The sequence below is a fragment of the Chroicocephalus ridibundus genome, chromosome 6 (assembly GCF_963924245.1).
Source record: "Chroicocephalus ridibundus chromosome 6, bChrRid1.1, whole genome shotgun sequence".
In the NCBI taxonomy this organism is placed as follows: Eukaryota; Metazoa; Chordata; class Aves; order Charadriiformes; family Laridae; genus Chroicocephalus; species Chroicocephalus ridibundus.
Genome location: NC_086289.1, coordinates 14,999,697 through 15,021,396, shown reverse-complemented (window position 1 = coordinate 15,021,396; position 21,700 = coordinate 14,999,697). Strand labels below are relative to the sequence as shown.

At 42.7% G+C, this 21,700-nt stretch overlaps 1 protein-coding gene across 2 annotated transcripts in view; it reads left to right on the top strand.

Moving 5' to 3' along the window:
- The window catches only part of SUFU (SUFU negative regulator of hedgehog signaling), a 99,866-nt gene that overhangs the window by 18,553 nt on the left and 59,613 nt on the right, over window positions 1–21,700 (top strand). For both annotated transcript variants that reach the window (XM_063338219.1, XM_063338220.1), the window contains exon 3: window positions 10,070–10,206. In XM_063338219.1, the coding sequence (XP_063194289.1) occupies window positions 10,070–10,206 (137 nt within the window). The remainder of the gene's footprint in view (window positions 1–10,069; window positions 10,207–21,700) is intronic.

Sequence of the window (21,700 nt, the reverse complement as noted above, 5' to 3'; positions counted from 1 at the left end):
AGTACAGGTCTTGATAAGTTGTTTTCTTTTTCACTAGTTCCCTGCCCCTTTCTCTGTGAATGCAGTTGTAAATCCTTATTGTACTCCTAGCTATTCTTTCCAGATCTTTTCAGCGGGCATTAAGATGATGCAACTCTGCGGCAACTTCCCCAGGCCATTGCAGAGTCTGTCTGCGCTTTCACGGCTGTGCCAAGAAGCACGGCTTCCCTTGCGGTGCTCGCTGTGCTGGCAGCGTGCTGCAGGTGGTGGCTGAGAACCTGCTCTCAGGGACACCTCAGCTGGGTTGAGATGGGTTCTGCTGGCTGTGAGGTAGGAAGCCTGGGTGGCTCCCTGGAAAAATGTGTGAGCCTTCAAGCTGCAAAGCATGTCCAGTCCTCTAGTCACTTGATTTAACGTAGATTTTTTTTAATTATTTTTTTTAGTATGTCTTTGGGAATCATGAAGATGAAATGGTTTGGTCTTGTCAGTTTAGTTACGACTGTAATGGGAGATCAAACCATCACCTAGTGGTATAGCTACATCCATGCCCCATAAAACAGAGAAAATAAAAAGCAAACTGCCCTCATGTGGACGTCTTTTGCTGGGGTAGAGAGTGACACATCCCATGCAACCTCCTGTTTCATATTTTGTTGTTTTAGTCATTTCCCGTGTTCAGTGTTTGTCCATGCTGTGCAGAATGTGGAGTTAATTTCCCAGCTTTTGTGACCTTGATAGGTGGAGTATATAAGCATTTCCTAAATGATGAGTGGGTCACATTGCTTTGAAGCAGAGAAATACCGTTATTTTATATCTGAGAATCCAATTCCTAAGTAACTTGTTGAGGAGGATGGGAATTTTGTAGCAGACAAGGGATTCAAACTTAGGTCACTCGGATGCTGTTTTAGGACTTTAAGAGTATTCTGAAGTTTCTTGACAGTGTTAATAATGAAGCAGATAGATCCCTTTGGCACCGTCAGGGCCATTACAGAGTGTTAATAATGAAGCAGATAGATCCCTTTGGCGCCGTCAGGGCCATTACAGCCTTTTGCCCTTAATCTACATGCACTATCCTTACATGTATGACTGTGTTGACGCTCTCCAGAATGAGACAATAACGCTTCCAAGCCTCTAGAGCTCAAAGGGATTAATCTCCAGCAGCTAAGTAGGATCCTGTCCTTCTTCCAGATGCTACTACTTTCATGGACAGCCGAACCTCAAAGAACCAACCCCTAAATTGCCTTAACTTGTAGCCCAGCACATTAAAGTGACCTGAAAACTGCTGGTGATTTACTTTAACATGCTAGGCTGGAGAGAGCATAGTTCAGGAGCTGTTTCCCATGTGGCTGGGCAGGAGCTGAGTATAGTAACCACTTCTGTCAAAATGGGTTTAACTCATGTGTTTGTGAATTATCAGCTGTGGGTCCTGCCAGCTCAGTTTTGGACACAGGGTACCAGTACTAAGAGTTCATACTTGTGTTCTTGGCCATGATGCTTCATAGGGTCGCTTGGGTTGGAAAGGACCTACAAAAGTTTCCAGTTGATGCCTGCTCCGAGAGCCAACTTCTGCAGCCTCCCTGGATCCTGTTCCAGGGTTTGACCACTATCGTGTGAAAAAGATTTCCAGATACGTGTAACTGGAATTGACCTTTGCCGTTTTGCAGTGTGTTATCTGGGGTCTGGCTCCATCTTCCCGTTGCCCTCCCAGTAGGCAGTTGAGCAGTAAGATTCCCCCCCACCACCACTTTCAACCTTCTTTTATTAAGGCTGAACAAACCCAGCGCTCAGCCTTTCCTCATGTGATGTAGGCAACTGTGGTATGGATGCATTTTAATGACACTTGTGTGACAAGTGCTTCTCACATTCCTGACTGATTTAGGTGTCTAAAAAGTGGCCAGTCTGTCACGTGTCAACAGAATGCACAGAATGATTCCCATGCTGCTTGTGTCTAAAGCTGCTGGAAACCTGTACCATATTATCATGTAGTTCAAGTGACACTACCTCTCATACGACAGTTGTGTCTGCAGTTAGAAGAAGGTTGTCTTGACTCTGTAGTCTGAAGGTTTGGAGGAAAAATCAATTTATCTGTTGTATCAACATTCGTTATTTACAGAAACAATTTTTTAAAAACACCCTAAACTGTGAATCTCCAGGCTTCAGGGGCAAGATTGTCACCAGCTGAGTTTTGAAGAAACTGAATAGTGAAATGTATGAAATCAGTGTTGTATACCTGTGAGTGAAACTTAAACTGAAGTCTCCTGTGTAACAGCACTTCACTTGCTGAATGGTAGCTCGGTGATGCACAGTTCTGTTTGCATCCTGGCCAGCACAAATCAATTCACAGATTTTACTTAGATCTATCTCAATGTAAGTTTTCTAAGCAGGTCCTGCATGAGTATTTCGGAAAGCTGAGAAGCCCACCTCCAAATAACTGCAGAGTGAGTGCCTCTGCATCTGTTTGGATTTAGATGGTGGAATAATTCTCTAAAAACAATTTAAATTGCTGTTTCTAGAAAGGTTTTCCCATTTGGTCGATGGCTGACGCATTTAATATGTGCTGCAAGAGCAAGCTCTAAGCAATAGCTTTGGGCATAGCCATAGGCTGACGTCTTAAGCACCATGTGTCACTTCTGACCTTGATTTTACATGAACAGAAATCTCTGTGCAGATGTTCTTCTTGTATTTGTATTTTCCCTGCTTATGCATGAAACTTTTTCTTAAATCAAGGTAGAAAGGAGTCCAGTAAGACCCTGTGCGCAGGTTTGGGTTGCGAGAGCTCGTGGAATTTCCTGTCAAGCTCTCTGAAGAAATAACCATCTGATGTCCAGATAACCACCCCCTGCTTCTCTCAGATGTTTTTATGTGTTTTTCTTTAAAATTCATGTTTTCTTCAATGCCAGGAGGCAATCTGGGAGAGTATGTGAGTAAGCAGGTGGGTTTGGGCTGAAATAACTTTTCTGGATACTTTTTAAGCCTTTCATGTAGGGGGGTTGCTATGCCTATTTTCTTATGAAATTGCTTCACAGGAGCATCCCAGCATGCCGTCGGGGCTCTCAGATGAGACTTTTATATTGTTTGACAGCTGCACTAAAACCAACCATTTCCTGTTAGGCAAGATGCTGGAAGCACAACGTAGGGTAACTTCTTTTTTTTTTTTTTTTTTTTTTTTTTCTGGAGCTCTGGAATCTGAGAGTCATTTGCTTATAGACATTGCGTAACACACCTGGAGCTTGAATTCAGAAGACTGACTCTCTGCATAATCTTGTTTGGGGCACATCAGCTCTTGCCTGATGTCCTTCCCAGGAGATGGAGACACACTAAGTTGTTCAACTCAATGGCTGTAACAGCCAGTTGAAGGCTTCTCCTTGGGTTTTAGACAGGAGATCACTCTTTGTGTTGCTTTTTTTGTAAGCAGATGTGGGCAGTGAAAGGGAAATGGCGTACCTCTTGATTTTTCTCAGGGAGGGCCTGTGAAGTCAGTCATTGAGTACCGTGATGCTTTTGGTTACACCAGTCCTCTGTGTTGCTAATAGTGTCTTTGCTAGCTAATAGAAAAATCTCGTGGGATGGTTACTAGCTATGCAGTCTTAAAACAGTAATGGGAACTGGGCCCTGAAGTACTTTGGTCTCATCAAGCAGAGTGGTGGGCGCTGCCCATCAGCTTGGTTTAACCACCTTATCAAACTTCTGATACACCTGGTGTACTGAAAGCTATGGATTGACAATTACTGTGGCACCTCTTTTTTCTTTTTTTTGCGGGTGGTAGTAGAATTAAAACTGCTTTCTGATGGAAATAATAGCAGCTCTTCCTGATGCCAGGCTTAGAAATGCAGTGATACTGTATTTCTGCAGCCTTCAAAACAGTATCAGAGTAGCTCATCGGCAGCAGAGCAGGAAGTTTTGTCTTTGTAGAAGGTGTGGGGAAATGCAATTAGGGAGTTGAAGCAAAAGGCGTCTGAAGTGGCTGCCCAAAAGTAGTGGTGGTGGAACTGAAAAGTGAAGCTGGGACAAGTCGGTGCGGAGTAGTGTGAGCCTGCCGTCACTGCCCAGAAGAGACCTGGTTTATCTCCCTGGAGCTGCTGGGAGTGGAGCTGTGACTTCTGGAAGCTCAGTCCTAACTATCCCCAAACGCCCTGAAAGAGCTTTCTTGTTGTTCCCTGGCTGAAATAATCGTAGTGAAGGGCCAGCGTTTCCCTGCGTAAACTCCCATTTTCAGGGATTGGTTCACCTAATATATTTATATACACATACTCTTGAACTCAAAAAATAAACACCTAGTACACTCTGCTCCTTGTCCAGCGCTCTGTAGCTTTCAAAAGCAGAATTTCAGAAATACAGCCATTTTGCACGGCAGTGAAGCAAACCTCCTCTTGTTCCTTGCAAAAGTGAGAATGAAAATGGTTTGGCAAATAGCTTTGATTTAAACTGAAAAGCCTCTGGTTTTCAGAGCTGCTTTTTAAAGCAAAGGGCTAGTTTGGCTTTTGATCCTCTTAAGCTGGGTTATTTGATGTGAAAAAACGCCCTGGGTACTCTGCTGCAGAGGGGAGCAGCTTTTCAGTTCTCTGTGTGTGGCTTCAGGAGAGGGGCCTGGCAGAGCGCGGGGTGGCGGGGGGCTCGGGGGGCCCGGCCGCACGGCTCTGTAAATAAAGGGGCCTCTATTTCTTTGGATTCTTTTGCTGGAACTAAATATCATGATCAGTGAAACTCTTACCTCATTAAAGGAACGAGCCAGGCTCCTTCAGCATATGCGCAGTGCTGCAATGTGGTCTGTGCTGCCGAGCTGATTTGCTGAACAGATAAACGGAGTTTTAACCCAAAGAATGGCATGTAATATATGACCTTGGCTTTCAAAAGGTTTATTTTTGTTCATGCGACAAAATAAGGTTTTAATATTAAATATAGGGTTGGATTTGACTTGGCAGATACCAGCACCTTCCATTACTGCTGTAGTCATAATATAGTTCTATCTGATGTGTGCCAGTGGGCATGCAGCAAGCCAAGAATTTCTCCATCGATGTTTGTTTTTTGTGAAAATTTAGCTGCTGCTTTGCCATTGGGTCGGCTATAAAGGCGATGTGCCCTTGTGTTGGGGGGGGGCAAAACAGTGGCAGGCACAATACAATGCATTCTGTCTCTTTATAGTTAGAACCTTTATAGTGTTTGGGCAAAATAGTGAATTTGTTTTCTTTTTCCTTCTTTCTTAGGGGCATTTAAGAGAAGCTTGCACTCAAAAGTGCAGGGTTCAGCAGAACCAAGGCGTAAACCAAACTATGTGAAGTATTCAGATCTGTTAGTACAGAAACTTAATGCTGTGTTGCAGCTTTCAGGTTATGTACCTGGGGCCACGCACAGATACAAAATAGTAATTCTGAGATTTCCTTCCTGCACATGCTCCATCTCAGATAGTTGTCTCACTGTAAAGCTGAGGCTATTTTGGACTGTGGCATTGTAATTGTTTTGCTGAAGAAATGACCTGCACAGCACTCCAGTGTTGAGATGCTGAACTGAGCTCCAAAGCCTTTATTCTAAATGGCTGTAGTCTGAATTGGTCACCTTCAGATTTAAAAAAAATAAACCAAAACAAAACTAAAAAAAACCCAAAACAACCAACAAAACAAACAACTAAACCACAACGAAGAAAAACTATCCCAAAACCACCACCCCAGTCCCCACCTCCCTTATTCACAAAGAAACCAACCCCAAATAGTGTCAGGATCTTGCTTCTGTAGAACAAAGTGTGTAATAAAAACGTGTTACCTTCACAGTTGACACAGGAGCTGGGGTCGGGCTGACCTGCGGCGGACGCTTTGCTGCCTGCTTGGAAGGGAGCAGGTTAGTCCAGGTGCAGGTAGCAGAGAACCTGGGGGGGTTGATGGAAGAGGTCATGAACAAACCTGGCTTCCGTGTGCTTTAGCAGGACTTCGTCCATCTATGGGTTATCCTCACCCCGCCACCCAGTTTTCTATGGAAAATGAGGCTTGTTCAGTCTGTCTCTTCTGGGACTGTATATTTTTTTTAGCTTGTTGGTTGACAATGGCTGGCTGAAGGTGATTGACTTTTCTGGAAGTTTGGTGAAAATTGGGAACTTGTGAGAAGGAGCATGAGTTTGAACATCTACAAGCCTGCAAGGTGCAATCCTTTTTTGTCCTGTTTCTCAGCAGCCACCTAAGATAACCCCCAAGCAGAGCGGATGTACCCTAGAAGGAGGAGGCTGCCCTAGGAATCCAGTGTTTCCACATGAAAGTGATGGAACATCTTGGTATAAATTAACTTGTTTATGGGGAATCTCACTTTATTAGCTCCCTGACGGTGGATGGGTTTCTTGGTTACAATATCTTTTGTCTTGTTGGTAAGGTCTTGAACAAAAATGGACAAGGATGGTTTGGCGGAATGAGCAGCTGCTTACAGCCCGGATGTAAGGGAGGAGCCTCTTTATCCTTTTGGGGGATGAAAAGCCGTTTGCTTGATCATCCATTCATATGGCACGTGTATTTGGAGGTCTTGAGCTTTTTACCAGGCAGATTTGTTTCCCATGCATTTCCTGGCTGTGGCTGCTACTTGCGTCTCTGCCAGCAAACTGATGTATCCTTATCCTCACAAATTTTGGAGTTGAAGCCGGTGTAAGCACTCACTCCCTAGTGAAAAGGACTCCCGTAAGAGAAGCCAAGCTGCATAACTCGACTACTGGATTCTTCTCTGTGATTTTTGTTAGATCAAGGGTCAGAGGCTTGTGGCAGGTTTATAGGTTTATTAGTTCCTGAAGCTCAGGTCTCTCTCCATTCTCATGTACATCCTCCAAACCTCAGCCAGGAGCTCTGGTCCTGGGTTATGATCCGTTGTTCATTGAGAGAAATTATATGGCAGCTGTTGAAACTACATTCAACTTTCAAATACTAGACTTTTTTGAAGAATAAAAGCAAAAGCTTTGGCAAAAATGCTAACTGAAAATGACTATGCTAATTACATTCTGAACATTAATATTTCTTCCTATGAAAGACTTGTCTGAATTAAACATAAGGGATTTCTAAAATAATTGCAAGCTTTTAAAGCCATGTGTGTCACAATTTCTTCAAAAACAAATTACCAACCTAAAATTAAACAGATCAAAGGCTTTTACTTTATAGACCGTTACTTCGGAACAGCTGCACAATACAGGTGAATTGCACGTATTTAAAATTTCACTGTAACAAAGCAGTGTATTTTCAGCAACCTGTGGCCATTAGCTATTCAAAAACATCTTTAATCTTTGAGTATAAATATCTTTACATACGAATAGGATTTTTCTAATATTTGTTACTTTGAGAATTATAGGCATTGTATGCTGCTGCAATTTTGAGTGTTTTTTGCAAGATACATCTTTTCTTCAGGGACTTTTTTTTTTTAAATCTTAGAAGGGAAGTAACTTACTACTCATTTTCTTATCTTACATTCTATTTATTTTCTATTAGTAGTTCTCTGTTTTAAAGTCTCTTTCATTACCATACAAAAAAACCACGTAAGTAACATTGTCTGTCAGTTTTACTGATTTGCAGCTACTGATGTGTTGCGGACCAGCAGCGTTCTCCTAAATGCTAATCTGGCTTTAAATTTGATGGATACTCACCTCAACACCTCTGTTACTGAGTGGCTTGCATATGGATCAATATAAAGCTTGTGTGGTCTTCTCTTAAGCACTTACTTCTGGGAAGCAGAGAGGTCTGTGGAGTTCAAAAAAAAAAAAACCAAAACCCTACTAAACTCCAGCTCAATGCATGTTAGAAGTAAAGCTGTGTTGTTTCAGAACATGCCTTGAAAGGAGAAAATTCAATATGGAGCCATCTTGCTTTCCAAAAATTTTCACTGTGAAAAATCACCTTGAAGGCTTTTTGTTAACTCTGATCCTTCTTAAAATTGACCCATTCGTAATGTATTTTGGTTTATGGTATATGCTTTTTCCTGGAATCAAACCTTGAAAGCTACTCACGTTGAAGCATTTTTGTTTCTCTCTTTAAGAATAGTTCTCTTTTTCCTTTGCTAACTGATATGTGAAACTAATAAAACATTACAGGGTTGCTGAATGTGCAAAGTACAATTTCACATTTGTAAGGCTATCGCTACCCTGTACCAGTCTTTTTGGTGGACCTGCATGCATGATTGCAGAACAAAGGTTTTGCTGCACAGCCAGGTTCCACTCCCCGGCTGTCTGGTTATTCAGTAAGCTCTTGCTTTGTTTAAAAACCAAATGTAATTATTTGACTTGTTGCTTAAGGGTACGCTTCTTTCCTAAAAGAGGTTTTATATGTACCAGTTGACCGTTCTGAAATGCATTATCTGCTCTGTTCATAGGGAATTTGCTTCAGTAATATATAATTCTCAAATTCTTTGTTGAGGATAATATGGAAGGAAACAAAAATGGACATGCTTGTGTATTTTTATACTAACGAAATACAGTCTTTATTTGTTATATTGTTTACTCCCCCTTATTGTGGATGTCTGAGTGACTTCCAATGCCTGCTCTCTTTGTTTTCAGTCACAGCTGTTGTTATCTCTTTGGGCTGTCCCATAGTTTAGTTCTGTCCTTGGGTATGTTTAACTGCTTTTGTTACAATACTTGAAAGTCTACCACAATCAAACTTTCCTTGAAGAATCCTCAAGTAAAGTTACACTGCATTATGAAGGAGTTGCATTGATGCTTAAATTTGATCAGTTTTAGTATGTCATTAGTCAGGGTCACTGTTAAGTGTTTCTGCTTCAAACCAGAGTCTTTGCTATGGGAACAATCCATCCAACACTTGGAGCTGGTCACCAAACTGCTGGTGAGCTGTATTTTTCAAATGGAAAGTTCTCTCATCACTTTCTTGACTGTTTTTAGTAGTAGTACAATGTTAACGCTTTGTGCGTTGTACCTTTCATACATGCCAGCAAGGCACCAGCATCCAAGACATTTGCGAAGTTTCTCCAGAGAATTTGCCAATGGCTGCAGGTGTTGGAGATCTGAACTTGCAGCATGTTACTGGTTTATGAAAGCTTCTGTGAGGTGTCTTTATGCTCAGTGTAAATCCTTCTTTGTTTCCTCTGCCTTTGTGGAACAGCCACAGCAAATGAGCGAGGAACACAATGACAGTGGTAAAAAGGACAAGGATGTCTCCAACTTGCTTTCAAGTTGTGAGCTTACGTTTTTGTCCATGGGGTTTCTCTTTTTCCACAGGCAAATGTGGCATTTTTAGCTGGTGGGGACTTGGAACTGGAACTTTCCTGTATGTATAAGTAAAATAAAAAGGATTCTCAAGGACTAGTTTTGTTGAAGCAAAGAGCAGTATGGGGTATCCTTTATTTACTCCTTTTTGTTATAGCCTTGATGCTTCGATTATGACTGTCCTCCTGGGTAGACCCTATCTGACCAAACCAGATAAATTGGCACCTATCTCTGTCAAATGGGGAAGTGGCCAAACTGCTGCTTCTTGCAGTCATATTCAATGCTCTCCCACTGTTGTCCTCCTAGATATACAAGGAGAATGTGTGCAGGCTTATACTGGAGCAAAATAAGAATTAGTGCATGATGTGACAGGTTATTAACTTTCTGCCTGCATCTTCTTGTTTCCCTCTCCCCTGCTGACCATCCACAATGCAGAAATTGTGTGCTCTACATCAAAATATTCAACACTCTCAACCCAGAAACCTACTACCAAGTACTTTAGTTGCATCCCACTTCTCAATGTATAGAAATTTGAATTCACAAGAGTGGAATAACATTATTTTCTGTTATGCACTTTCTCTGGTATCCCCATTTAGCTATCAGTACAAAACTTACAATCATGTTTTAAAAACAAATTTGGGTTGCTGAAAATCCCACTGGTCCAAGGAAAGAAGTTGTGGTTCCAAGATTGCATTATTCTGACTGAAAACATGACTATGATAGTTATCTTTAAATTGTATTACATCAGCTAACCTAACAGTGTTATGTCATTTGAGCTAGAGTAGACTGAAATAAGAGAATTTCTAAACTTATCTTTTCTATGAGGAGAACACTCATCCTTTTTCCACGGTCCTAATCTTGAAGCCTGCTCTGGTTACAAGAATTATGTCTTGACTTTTTATTTTTCATTCTCTCCAGGTTTACGGGAACAGATGGACCAAGTGGTTTTGGATTTGAGCTGACGTTTCGACTAAAGAGAGAAACGGGGGAGTCAGCACCACCCACCTGGCCAGCAGAGTTAATGCAAGGCTTAGCCAGATACGTCTTCCAGTCAGGTACTGCAGGTTGAATACGCTGCCTCATTTTTCCTGCTCTCGTTCTGAAGGGCCAAGTCTTTTACACAGTGTGACACTTGTCTGGTCAGCGCTCAGTCAAATCTTGGGAATTATCTTTGTGTGGGAACCCAAAAGAGTGTGTTCCTTCCATCACCCCGGCTTGCTGGGGGCAAAATCCAACTGCTGCTCAGGTAATTCCAAATCCTTAGTACTTAAAAGCGGAAGATACCAAACAGTAACCATAGGAGTTCTGCCCAGTGGCTCTTCATATCTTTCCTGTGTTGTTAGTTTCGCCTTCTCTTTGTAAGAAAACCTCATTTGCTTGTCCTGAAATGGCTGAGGAGCACCCATCTGATAACGTCTCACTTCTAAGCAGAAGGGCTGTAACTTCCAGAACAGTTGCAGTTCCTTCACAAGCAAATCTCTTTCTGTAGTCTCTGAGGTGAGCAGCAGCAACATATGTAAACAAGGAGCTGCTGAGATGAGAAAATGTAAAAGTCAAAAGGGATGCCGAGGCTGGGAGGGCTATGGAATTAACAATTGGGAATTGTTAATGCAGATGGAGACTTGCCAGAAAACTGGGAGGCAGGGTGCCTACAAAACATCCTCTTGCACTGCTCTTTCTGTGTTTCGTTTAGTAGTAGTAGTATTCAACCAGTAGATTGAATATTAGTTTGTGGTGTGAACACGTGGAGACCTGTGGAATGGTTGAGTGCATAACATACTTGAGGGGCACTCTCCAGCATCACGAGATCTGAATGAAAATATTTGAAGAACTTTTTTTTTTAAGCTAGTTTGAGGTCCTTTACAGGTAAAGTACCTTCTAAATCAATGATTATTGAATTTGAAGCATTTGGTACTAGCTCTACTAGTTAATAAATTGCTCAGTAGCTTGTGATTCTATTGCTGGTTTTCCATCAGCTGGCTGACTCTCAAAGGGGAAAGGTCTAGATGAAAACAGGATTGCTCTGCTAACCTCTGTGACAAATCTCTGAGGCTGTGGCAACTCTTGTTGGGTATTTTTCTAAATATTGACTGACAGAGACCAATGCCAGCACAGATTATTGCTTGTCTTCATATTGGGAGTGTCTCTTGTTGCAGTTTAAAATGACACAAGCATTTTTTGGTAATCTTTGCTGTGTAGCTATCTTCCCCATTTGCCATCCAAATTTGGGCTTGCCTTTCAATCTTGATTTTTGCTACTCTTAAACATCTAAATCCACATGACTCTCATCATTTTTGCCATTGTTTGAGGTTCCTGTCCTGCCTAAAGTATATTATACAGTAGCTTTTTGATACTGACAATGCAGTGATGAATTCATGCTCACATTTTCTGTGTATTGACCGCAGGGTCTGAAGAAAACATCTGAGTCTCCCTCTTAGATATAAAATAACATACAACATGTTAACTTATCTTACATATAAGACCCCTTTTGGAGCCTTTTAAATTTTCTAGTCTGGTGTAGGTTCTCATAACAGTCTCTTTAATAGAGTTGTTTGAGCGCCTTCTATTTGCACATTAGGCAGCCTGTCTATAGCAGTTGCTTGTTTGTGTCACCCTTTTCATGGGTGAGAGGAAGTCTGCAGAGTGAAATGGGGTTTGGTAGGGTACTTTAAGACAAACTTCTCAGTGACTAAGCTGGCTCTCAGGGCAGAGACTTTCCTTGTTTGGTTTCCTGCACTAATGCAGTCTTATCTTTCTGACGCCAAAGCCAATGAACTGTTTTTAGACTGGAAAGAGTGGTTGTGCCCATGCATATCAGTCTGACTTGAACTAAGGGCCTCTGGTATTATCCTCTGGTTATCCATGCTGGTTTTGACATTCTGTCCACCGTGACTCTTTAAAGGCACTGCTCAAATATATGTTAATGGATTCTAGCCTCTGGTGTTTAGCTCTCAATTTATGTTATTAAAAAATCCAGTGTATGAATCATAAATTGACTTCTTTCTTTGAATATGAAATCGAGTATGAGCCAACACTACGCTTATCATGCAATGGGCAAACCACATGCTGGGTTACTGTAGGAAAAGCATGAGCAGCAGATTGGGGGAAGTTACTACCTCTTTGCCATGACACTGGGGCACTCACTTAAAATACTGTGTCCTCTTTTGGGCCTCCCAGTTTAAGAGACGTTGAAAAACTGGAGAGAGTCCAGGGTGGTCGGGGTCCTAGAGCATGCGAGCTATAAGGAGAGCTGGAGGGAGCAGGGCTGGTTTAGCCTGGGAGAAGAAGATGCAGAGCGATCGAATGGGAGCCTACAGCTGTTGGGAGGGTAGTTACAAGTTTGTGGGGTCAAGCCCTAGATAATACAAGGGACTACAGCTCTGAATTGTAGTACGGGAGATTCTGGAAGGGCTTCAGGAAAAACTCGCTCACAAGGAGGGTGGCAAAGGACAGGGAACAGTTCCTGAGAAGGTTCAGGACTTAGCTCAACAAAGCTACGATGGCCCTGATCTAGCATTGCTGATGGCTCCACTTCAAATAGGAGGCTGGATGAGAGACATCCAGAGGCCCCTTAAGATTTCACAGAAGAGTTTGATTTTTGTTTTGTTTTGTTTTTTTCCATCCAGCTTCATGCCCTTCAGGAAGCAGCTGTGTACTGTCACCAAGTATTACCAACTATTCCTTGCCCTGTACAAAAGGAAACTCTGTGCTGTTGCAGCAAGTGATCGACTCTAGTTTTATTTTGGTACAAATTTATTTATCACTTGTCTCTTTTGAATAAGAACTTTCTCAAGCTAAAATCTTATGGCTAATCATAGATGTCAGGTTAATCCTGACAAGATGATGCATTTAAAAGTAAGACTTGTTATGGGGCTGGCTCTATCATGTTTCTTCCTGGTCTCTGAGGGCAACACCAGTTGACCATAGATGCAGTCATTTTCTATTTTAGTGTAAGCTCATTTGCTCTGTTGCTCTGCAGAGTCCCCAGTCCTTCTGCTACATCTGACGTGTCCTGCTTTGCTTTGCTTTGCTTTACTCCCGTGAGCTGCCCCCTTTCGCTGCCCCCTCAGGCTGGCAGTCTCCAGAGTAATTCCCATATTCTCCCTTCTGTCACCGCCGGGTAATCAGGCACCCGGTGCTCAGCAGTGGGGTTTGCGTTTTTTTCTGCCTAATAGGATTTCCCGCAGTCTAACATACTCACTCTGTAAAGCCAAATGAGCTTCTGCCATCATCTTTTTTTCCTTGGTCTTTTCCAGGACTTCTCTGGTCAGATGTTAAAACTTTAAAACTGTGAAGTATTTGAAGGGGTGCTTCTTCTGAAGCACATTGGGCTTAGGCAGGCTGTGGCATGACAACATTCTTCTATGTGATGAAAGGATTCTTTTTGCTCAAGTTCTTTCTGATGGTGCCACTTGAAGCATTTGTCAAATGCAACAATGATAAGCATTGTTTGACTCTGGTGTACATACCTTAATGTTGTCCTCTTCAGTTGTTTAAAAAAAAAATCTGTGGAGTCTCTTTGATACTCCAAAATAGCCTTAAAAGCGTTTGATGAACTGGAACAACTTAAGTAATGCTTATGAATCCACTCTGAACAAGAAGCAAGAAAAAAAATAATAAAACTGGCAGGAACTTTTTGGATAGGCTCCAAACACTTTCGCATGTCAAAACATTGTTTACTTTGAAAGCTAAGCTAAGAGCTAAATTCTTATCTCTTGAATAACAAGCCAACTTTTTGGTTATCATAGATGTGCTGGGTCCGGTTGAAGTTGGGGGAGCGTAAGGTGTAGTTCTACTCCTGCTGAGCCTGAGCGTTTTCAGATGGTGGTGACTGAGTTGAAGACTCATCTACTGCTGTCCTAAATATTATTACTGTGTATTGCATTTGCGAAGGATGTCTCATTGCAAGTGATGTATTTTTGCAACAGATGCTTCTAAGCAAATGTATGTTGCTTTCCTTTGTTTCCGTCTCTCCTGCACTGTCGTTGTGCTTTAGAAAAGCAGTCTTCTGCATTGAATTTCAGACCTCTTTGAGCCTTGGCTTCTCTGCTCACTGTAACAAACACTTGGTGCTTTGTGCTTTTGATTAAATGGCACTACTTCCCCTCCTTCAACAAAACCAAGCTTGCAAGTCTCAAAAAATTTTATTCGTGGCTTTATCTGTTCTTAATTTTATCACTGTTCGACCATGACCACAGATTCCAACTCTGTTATTTTTAGTTTAAAAAAAATAACAAACCCCAAACCTGCAAACCTTGAAAATGAAACTTTGCACAATTCAGTGACCTTTGCTTGTCATGATTGTGGGTATACTGGGAATATCTCATGGTAGAACAAATTTATACTTCAATTCAAAGGAAGAGGAAGAAATGCTCTGCCTAGAGAAAGCTTATCCAGGGCTTGTTAGGATTATTAACTCTTTAGGTACTGCAGTATTATGACACTTGATCAGTATACAGAGGCCATGATTTGTGCTTTCCTGAAATTAAAATCTGCATTTTTTTTTTCTCTCTAAGGTAAAGTTAGGTTGTTTTCAAGGACCTGCCTGATATACATCATCAAGGCAATATATTGATGCAGCATGGAAACAAATGTGTTGTGTGTGTGAGCTCTTGCTGCTCCGATGTTTCTTGGCCTGAAAGAAAACAGATGGAGCTGTAAGGTACAGGTTTGGAGAAATTGTCAGGAAAAACTCGTCATGCAGAGAGCCTAAAGATAATGGTATAGCATATGTCATGGTTATATTCTCTGCAGTGCATGAATTGTAGTGGGGGACTAGCTAGTGGAACTAGCTTCAGAAATGTTAAGATGACGTTCATGAATTAGAGGCTTGCAGTTGGCTGAGCTTGGTAACATTTACCCCAGAACACGTCAGCCTGAGAAGTCTGAGCCCCTGCCGTTGCAGGGGGGGACAGGCTGTAGCATTACAGGAGGTTGGAAAATGGCAAATGCTGTTCTTCACCCCGCCACCCCCCAAAAAAAACCCAAGAAAATGAACCCCAAAAATGCAAAAACCTGAGGTTTCTAATTGATCAATCAGACTTCAAGTCTTAAGAAACTGCTAGGAAAAACAAACCATCTAGAAGGTATCCAGGGAATAATGGATGTTCCAGCATGGATTTATCAAGAATAAATCAGAACAAATTAATTGTCATGAAGTTACAGGCACCATGGGAAGCAGTGAATGTTGGTTACCTTGATACTAGTGAGATTTTTGACATTGTCTTTTCCAACGAGTAAGTGAGCGAGCTGAGGAAATGCGATCTTGATGAAAACTAAAGAAAGACGTATGCGATACTGTTTGGATATTTAGACCCTGAGTAATTGTCAATATGTAGTCATCAACCACAAAAGATGTGTAGTTTAAATTCTTTTAAAATCTGTCCTAGAGCTCATGCAATTTGGTATTGACCAGGATGATGAAATGCAAAGTATCTTGATGAAATCTGCAGACACAGCAAAGCACTAGGGCATAGACGGTTGGAATTCAGAGCAACTTTTGCAAGTAGCAAAATAGTCTGAAGCACTGATGTGTGGTAAGGTCAGAAGGCGCAACTAGTGTGGGCTCCTGTGCTTACACAGGAATAATCCAATGCGCCATTATCAGCTGGGGAAAGACAGCAGTTCTGAAAGCAGAAGATGACTGTTTGGAGTTACTATCACCACTCCGGAGCTGGTATCACCAGCGAGCTATCCCTAAACCAACACGGTCTTCATGCTGAGAGATAGCAGTGAAATTATTCTGATGTATAAATGTAAATGTTCTGTGTATTGTGTATGATAGGGTCCTGCTGGCAACACCTTGAAGGGAAAGGGAGAGCATTGTATCTCATTTTGGGCAAAAAAACTTCAAGTCAGATGCATCCCAGTTGGAGAGAGTCTGGAAGACAGCAGTAAGAATGACCCAAAGGTGCAGAAAATACGACCTGTGGAGGAATGATCAAAAGAGTTATGTTTATTTAGTCTAGGGAAGAGAAGAACAAAGGAATATGTGAGAACAGTCTTCCAATATGCAAAAGGTTGCTGTAGGGAACAAAGTAATAAATTGTTGGTGTGCCTACTGGGGATACAAGAGACCTATCACTACTAAAATTTCTGTAAGGTAGGTTTAGGGTTTGTCATTAGGGAAAACCTTCAAATGATAAGTGTGGTGAAGCACTGGAATAGTTGTAGATTCCCAATTGCTGCATACCTTTGAGAACAAGTCAAACTATTCATGGATAATTTTCAGAGAGAGTTGATCCTTTCTCTGGGTGGGGTCAGAGTAGGAGCCTTCATCATCTCCTTCGTATATAAATATGTCTTGACTGACTAGCTGTCCTCTTCAGGTCTTCTAAACATAATTTTTGATAGTTCCATAAATACATAATTTATCTTTTTTCATAGTTTCTTGCTTACTAGTGCACTAAAAGATACGAGTTTTGAAGTCTCAGTTAATTTAAAAGTTGAATTTTAATATTTAACCTTTGACTAGTCAGTAGTAGGAAGCTGTTTGTGTCTTGGCGACTGCAACACATTAGTAAGAAAAATCTACAAACACGGGAAGTAAGCATGCAAGATGCAATTTGTGGGTGGCAATTTAATGTAGATTTCAGCTGATTACTTCAGGAGGAACTTGCTTATATGAATTATTCCTTAGAAAATTTATTACACTTTTGAAAAGTGTATTATACAGAACTAATTCCAGCAGGTACACAATGAGTTTTACGTGTTGATAGCAACATGCCAAAACAATAACCAAACTAGCTATAGCTGATGTATTGTGCTGGGGTTTTTTTCCGCACAAACACCTCTCTTGGCATGTCTGCACCCTCTGCACTGTCATGGTGAAGGATTCCCTTTTCAGAGGATGAGGTATGAAATATCTTCTCTTGTCCTTTAGTTATTTCTGTGAAACCTGCAGGAACTTAGTATCCATGGGCTTCTGTCCTCAGTCATGATCAAGTCCGTGGGCCAATTTCCCAAAGTTTACTGGAAGGGAGGATGGTTCTGACTGCTGCGTGCAAGCGCCTGAGGCAGCACAGCCACACAAGCCTCCGGCAGCCAGGCTGAAAAGCAGGCCCAGAATGAGGTATGTCTAGCCTTCCTTAGTTATTTCTGACATGTCATACTTTCTTCAGGTAGAAATTACTGTCTGGTGACTTGTCTGTAGTTTGGGGAAGCACGTACGCTGTTCCTGCCTACGTGTGCATTAGCCCGGTGCATCAGTTTGGGGCCATTATGCCAGCTCCACGTGCTGCAGTTTCCCCCGTTTTTAAACAAGGGTGATTACAGGAGTTGTAAGGACTGCAGGTATTGACTTCTTATTCAGCAGTTTTCATCTGATTTGAGTTAGTTTAGTCTGAGCTAGGGAGGCATTTTGTGTTTGACAGGCAGTATAACTTTTACACTGAAAATGGGACTCAGTGGGATTAGGTGTTTTGGCTGGGGTCACAGACCTGCAGCCATTAAGCAAGCAGATACCTTGTTCACCTGCTGCCCTGGTGTAACTGCTAGGCTTCATCTTCAGATCTTCTGGAGCCCAGAAAGCTTCAATGTGGTACCCTCAGTGACTCTTTCCTTGCCAACATGTTTTCAGACATTCTTGACACAGGCCAATTTCTGTGTGTACAAAGGAAAATAAAAAACAAAACAAAACCCAACCCCAAAACAAACTCCTTGCTTGCTTGAATACAAATGAGGCTTGTCCAGCTTGTTTGTAAAACAGTGTTTATTTCTTCCCAGTAGGATGACTAAAGCCAAATAAAATCTCCCAGTAATTCATATATATTTTTCCCTGACTGTGCCTTTATATTTTTTTTTTTTCAAACCCAGGCTGATTTATTGTTCTATTCTGGTTGCTATGGCTCTGTAAAATATATATATTTTTTCTATCATCTGTTTGTAATATTGACCAGTTTCCAGTGTAGAGCTGGCCCTGGCTCCTCTGTAGTATTCCAGGATTTTAGATTAAAAATGGGGGGGGATTAACTGGTTTTTTTTAGCTCCACAAAGAAGTATAAATCAACATTTCGTTTCAACAGAACCTGTTATGTGGTGAACTCTGTGGTGCAAACACTGAAACCATAGCACAGTAAATTGTCGTAGGTGAACAGGACTCAACCAAGTACGCGGGCTGCGTGCCTTTATTCTGCAAAGGGGTATGGAAACATTAAGTCACTGGTTCCAATTTAACCCAAGTTTGTCATGGCCAAAAGCTCTCATCATCTGATAGTTATTCAGTGGTCCATGAGAAATTGGTTGGGTTTTAGCCTAATTCCTCTTAGACGTTTCCCATAAAACAAGCTGTTCTGTGAGCAGCAGCACAGATCAAGCCTGGTCCTTTACGTCTTCGTGCACCAGCCCCTTTCCATCCCACACTGCCGCAATAAATCCACTTCTCCCCATACTGCTGCCTATGAGCTCACCTCCCCGATATTTCCCATCTCTCCGCCCCATCTCCTAAGCCAGCCTTGTCACATCCCCGAGCTTCCAGCTGGGACATACGTGCTGTGGCTGGTACCAGACGATGTGCTGGCTGATAAAACAAACCGGCTGCTTGTGTGCAGAGCAGTTGGCTGATGTGCCGGGCACGACAGGCAGCTATTGAGCGCGTGCTTAGGTCTCCAACCTGTTGCTGGCTTCCTCCGGAGCTGGCTGGAGGCTCTGAAATTGTTGAGGGGGGAAATGCCAAGTGCAGCTCTTGTAAATTGTCCTGATAGGCATGGCAGCAAAATGCTGGTTGCGCATGAACCCAGCCCTTTTTACTCACCCCTGTAGATCACAAATAAACTTATGCAGCACTGCTAATAATCCAGAGAGGAGCATCTGTCTGCAAAGGTGTCGATCAGACAGACAACACTGAAGAGATCTCATGGAAAATGTTTTTGTCTGCAGAAAGGATGAGTCTAAGAGGAGACATTTTGTAAGCACATGAATGCATCTTCTCTTGAAATACTGTCCCAGGGTTGCACAGGGAAAACGCTGAAGGTGGTACTGGGTTTACTCTTATTGTCTTGTTGCTGTTACTGCTCGGGATGCTCAAGGGTTGAAACTTGCCTGCTGGCACTGTTTGATCACCCTGCGCTGCCCAAAGCTGGATGCCCAATACCTGCTGCATGTCCTGCCAGACAAGGCTGGTCCTGTTATAGCAGTTCTGCTTGTGTGTGTGTGTGTGGCCATTAGCTGACACACCAGGCAGTGCCAGTTGCAGAAAATCCTTCCTTTTGCAGCACAAGAGATGGCAGCTCGCGTCATGCCGGCCTTAGCCTGTGCGTGCAGTTGTAACCCACAGTATCTGAGCTCTCAGAGGAGAGACATTAGTGTTGCAGTGTGGCTTTATGTGTTTCTTCTTCGAGTGCGCTTAAAGGATGGGGCAGCGAGACACCTGTCAGTTTTCCTGACATGGCAACTCTCAGGCAAGTCTCCAGAAGCCTCCTCACTGTTTAGTTTTTGGCATCAAACTTTTTTCTCTAATCTGTTTTGGTTTTTTCTGTGACCAGGATTTGGTCCAGCAGAACTTATTGAAAGGCATTTTTGTAGCTCTTCTTTTCCCCCTTCTCAAAGAAACTGTAAACTTCCACTGCCTGTTCTTAATGTCAAGATGGTCTTCCCAACACCTAGCAGGAGTCTGTAGGGAATAAGCATAGCAATATTGACCATCTGAACATCCAGGCTCTTTGGCAGAAAGAGACTGTCACTTGGAAAGGAGGGAAAGGACAGGTCTTGGCCCTGGTGACGCTGACACTGGTGCATGGGTCAGCGTGCAGAAGTGCTTCTGGGTTCCCTAGATGAAATGAATGCAGTTCCTCTCTGCGCACTTGCAAAGCTTAGTATTATTTGTCTGTTTGTATGACCATAATTTTTGGGACCTTCAGAGTCCAATGTTTTTATCCTCACTTGTGAGGGTAAGTGCTGGGTCTCAAGGCACAGGGGGAGGGAAGAGGTTTGAGAGGAACTTTATGGTGGCCCCAGCCATGGCTGAGGCTTCCCAGGCTGTGAACTAGCCCGCACCTGGTGGCCTGTCGTTCCTCTGTGTGAGACCTGTCTCGGTCAGAGTGGTTTCAGGTACGGGTGGTAAACTATCTGAGGGCATGGAGCAGAAATACAGCTGTGAAAGCTGCTGAGTGCTCTTATGCCACCACGTGGGTAGTGTGCCCCTATTCTTCTTCCTAGCAGCATAAATGGAGTTGCATGACCTTAGATTTTGGCTGACTAAATTAACTTCACTTCTCTTTCTGTTCAGAATAGGTAGGGTGCTGCCCCTTTGCAATACTGGAGGCACTCCAGCACCAGGCTCAGTCCTGCCCTTTGCATTGGAGCACTGTCACCTCTTCAGCCGCTGATGGGACAAGCTGGCAATTATTTAGCTCTTGCTGGTTTTGGTGGGTAACGTCTCCCTGGCCCTTGTTTGGGACTTGCTAGGACATTGTGCCACACCAGAGAATCTCTTCTCCACAAAGTTCCTTTTGCTGCGGTGATAGAAAAGCCCCTGTAACCAGGGGGGGCCAGGTTTAAGAAGTGCTGGATGCTGTCTCAGGAGCTTGAGAGGAGGGGACTAACAGCACTGCTGCGTGACATTGCTTTTTACTTCGTCAGTACTGGTGGTGTGAACCTAGACTGGGCATGAGGCTCCCTCCAGGCTTCCTCCCAGTCTGCAGTTCAGTGGTAGGAAAGCATAACTGGGAGCTCAAGAGTTTCCAAGGACACCTATACCCTCATTCGGCTTGGAGGAGGAAAAGTCTATGGCTTATGTTGTCAGTGAGCTAGCTATGTAATATACATTAAAGCCTTTTCTTCTCTACCTCCCCAACCTCATGAAGTTTGGGCTTTTTTCTCTCCTGCAGTTTGTCTGGACTCATGGGTCAGGCTGAGTAGTTCCAATGCCTTGTCATGGAAGCCATTATTGTCTCTCCAGCTTCTAGCTCTCAGCTGAGAACAGGTCTTTGACCTTCTCCGGCCTCAAAGGGTAGGTTGACACTAAAGCATGGAGAGGCTTTGTGCCAGGAGCAGAGGCACAGAAAGTCTTTGTTCTTTATAAAAGACTTTGTTGAAATAGAAGGAAAGCTGTCTTCCCCCGACTGCTTTACTGATTGCATAGTATTTCTGGGCAGTGAGGGATCTCAGTGCTGCCTGAAAGAGGAGGCTTGTTTTTAGCTGCTACTGCAATTTAGATAAAGTAGGTTTAGGTCCGGTTTGAGTTGGCTAGATTTCAACTGATGCTGTCCCTTTTAATTCTGTCAACTCATGTCCTGTTCCTGCCTGGGAACTGAACTTGGCTCGTTGCTTTTCAGCTGTTCAATACAGTTCATTCACTTGGTTTATTTAAAAAAAGAAAAATGGGGGGAAAAAAAAATAAAAAACGGGAAAAAAAAAAAAGACCCATCTCTGTGCTTTGCATCAGTCCATGTGCCCTGAGGCTGCTCCCAAATGTCAGGGATGGACAAAGCAGCAACGCTCGTAGATCTGATACACGGTTGCATTTATAAATGCACAAGTCGTTTTAGCCTTCATACTGCATGTGGGAGAGGGAGGAAAGACACTGGCATGGAGACCCAGACGAAGCTGTGT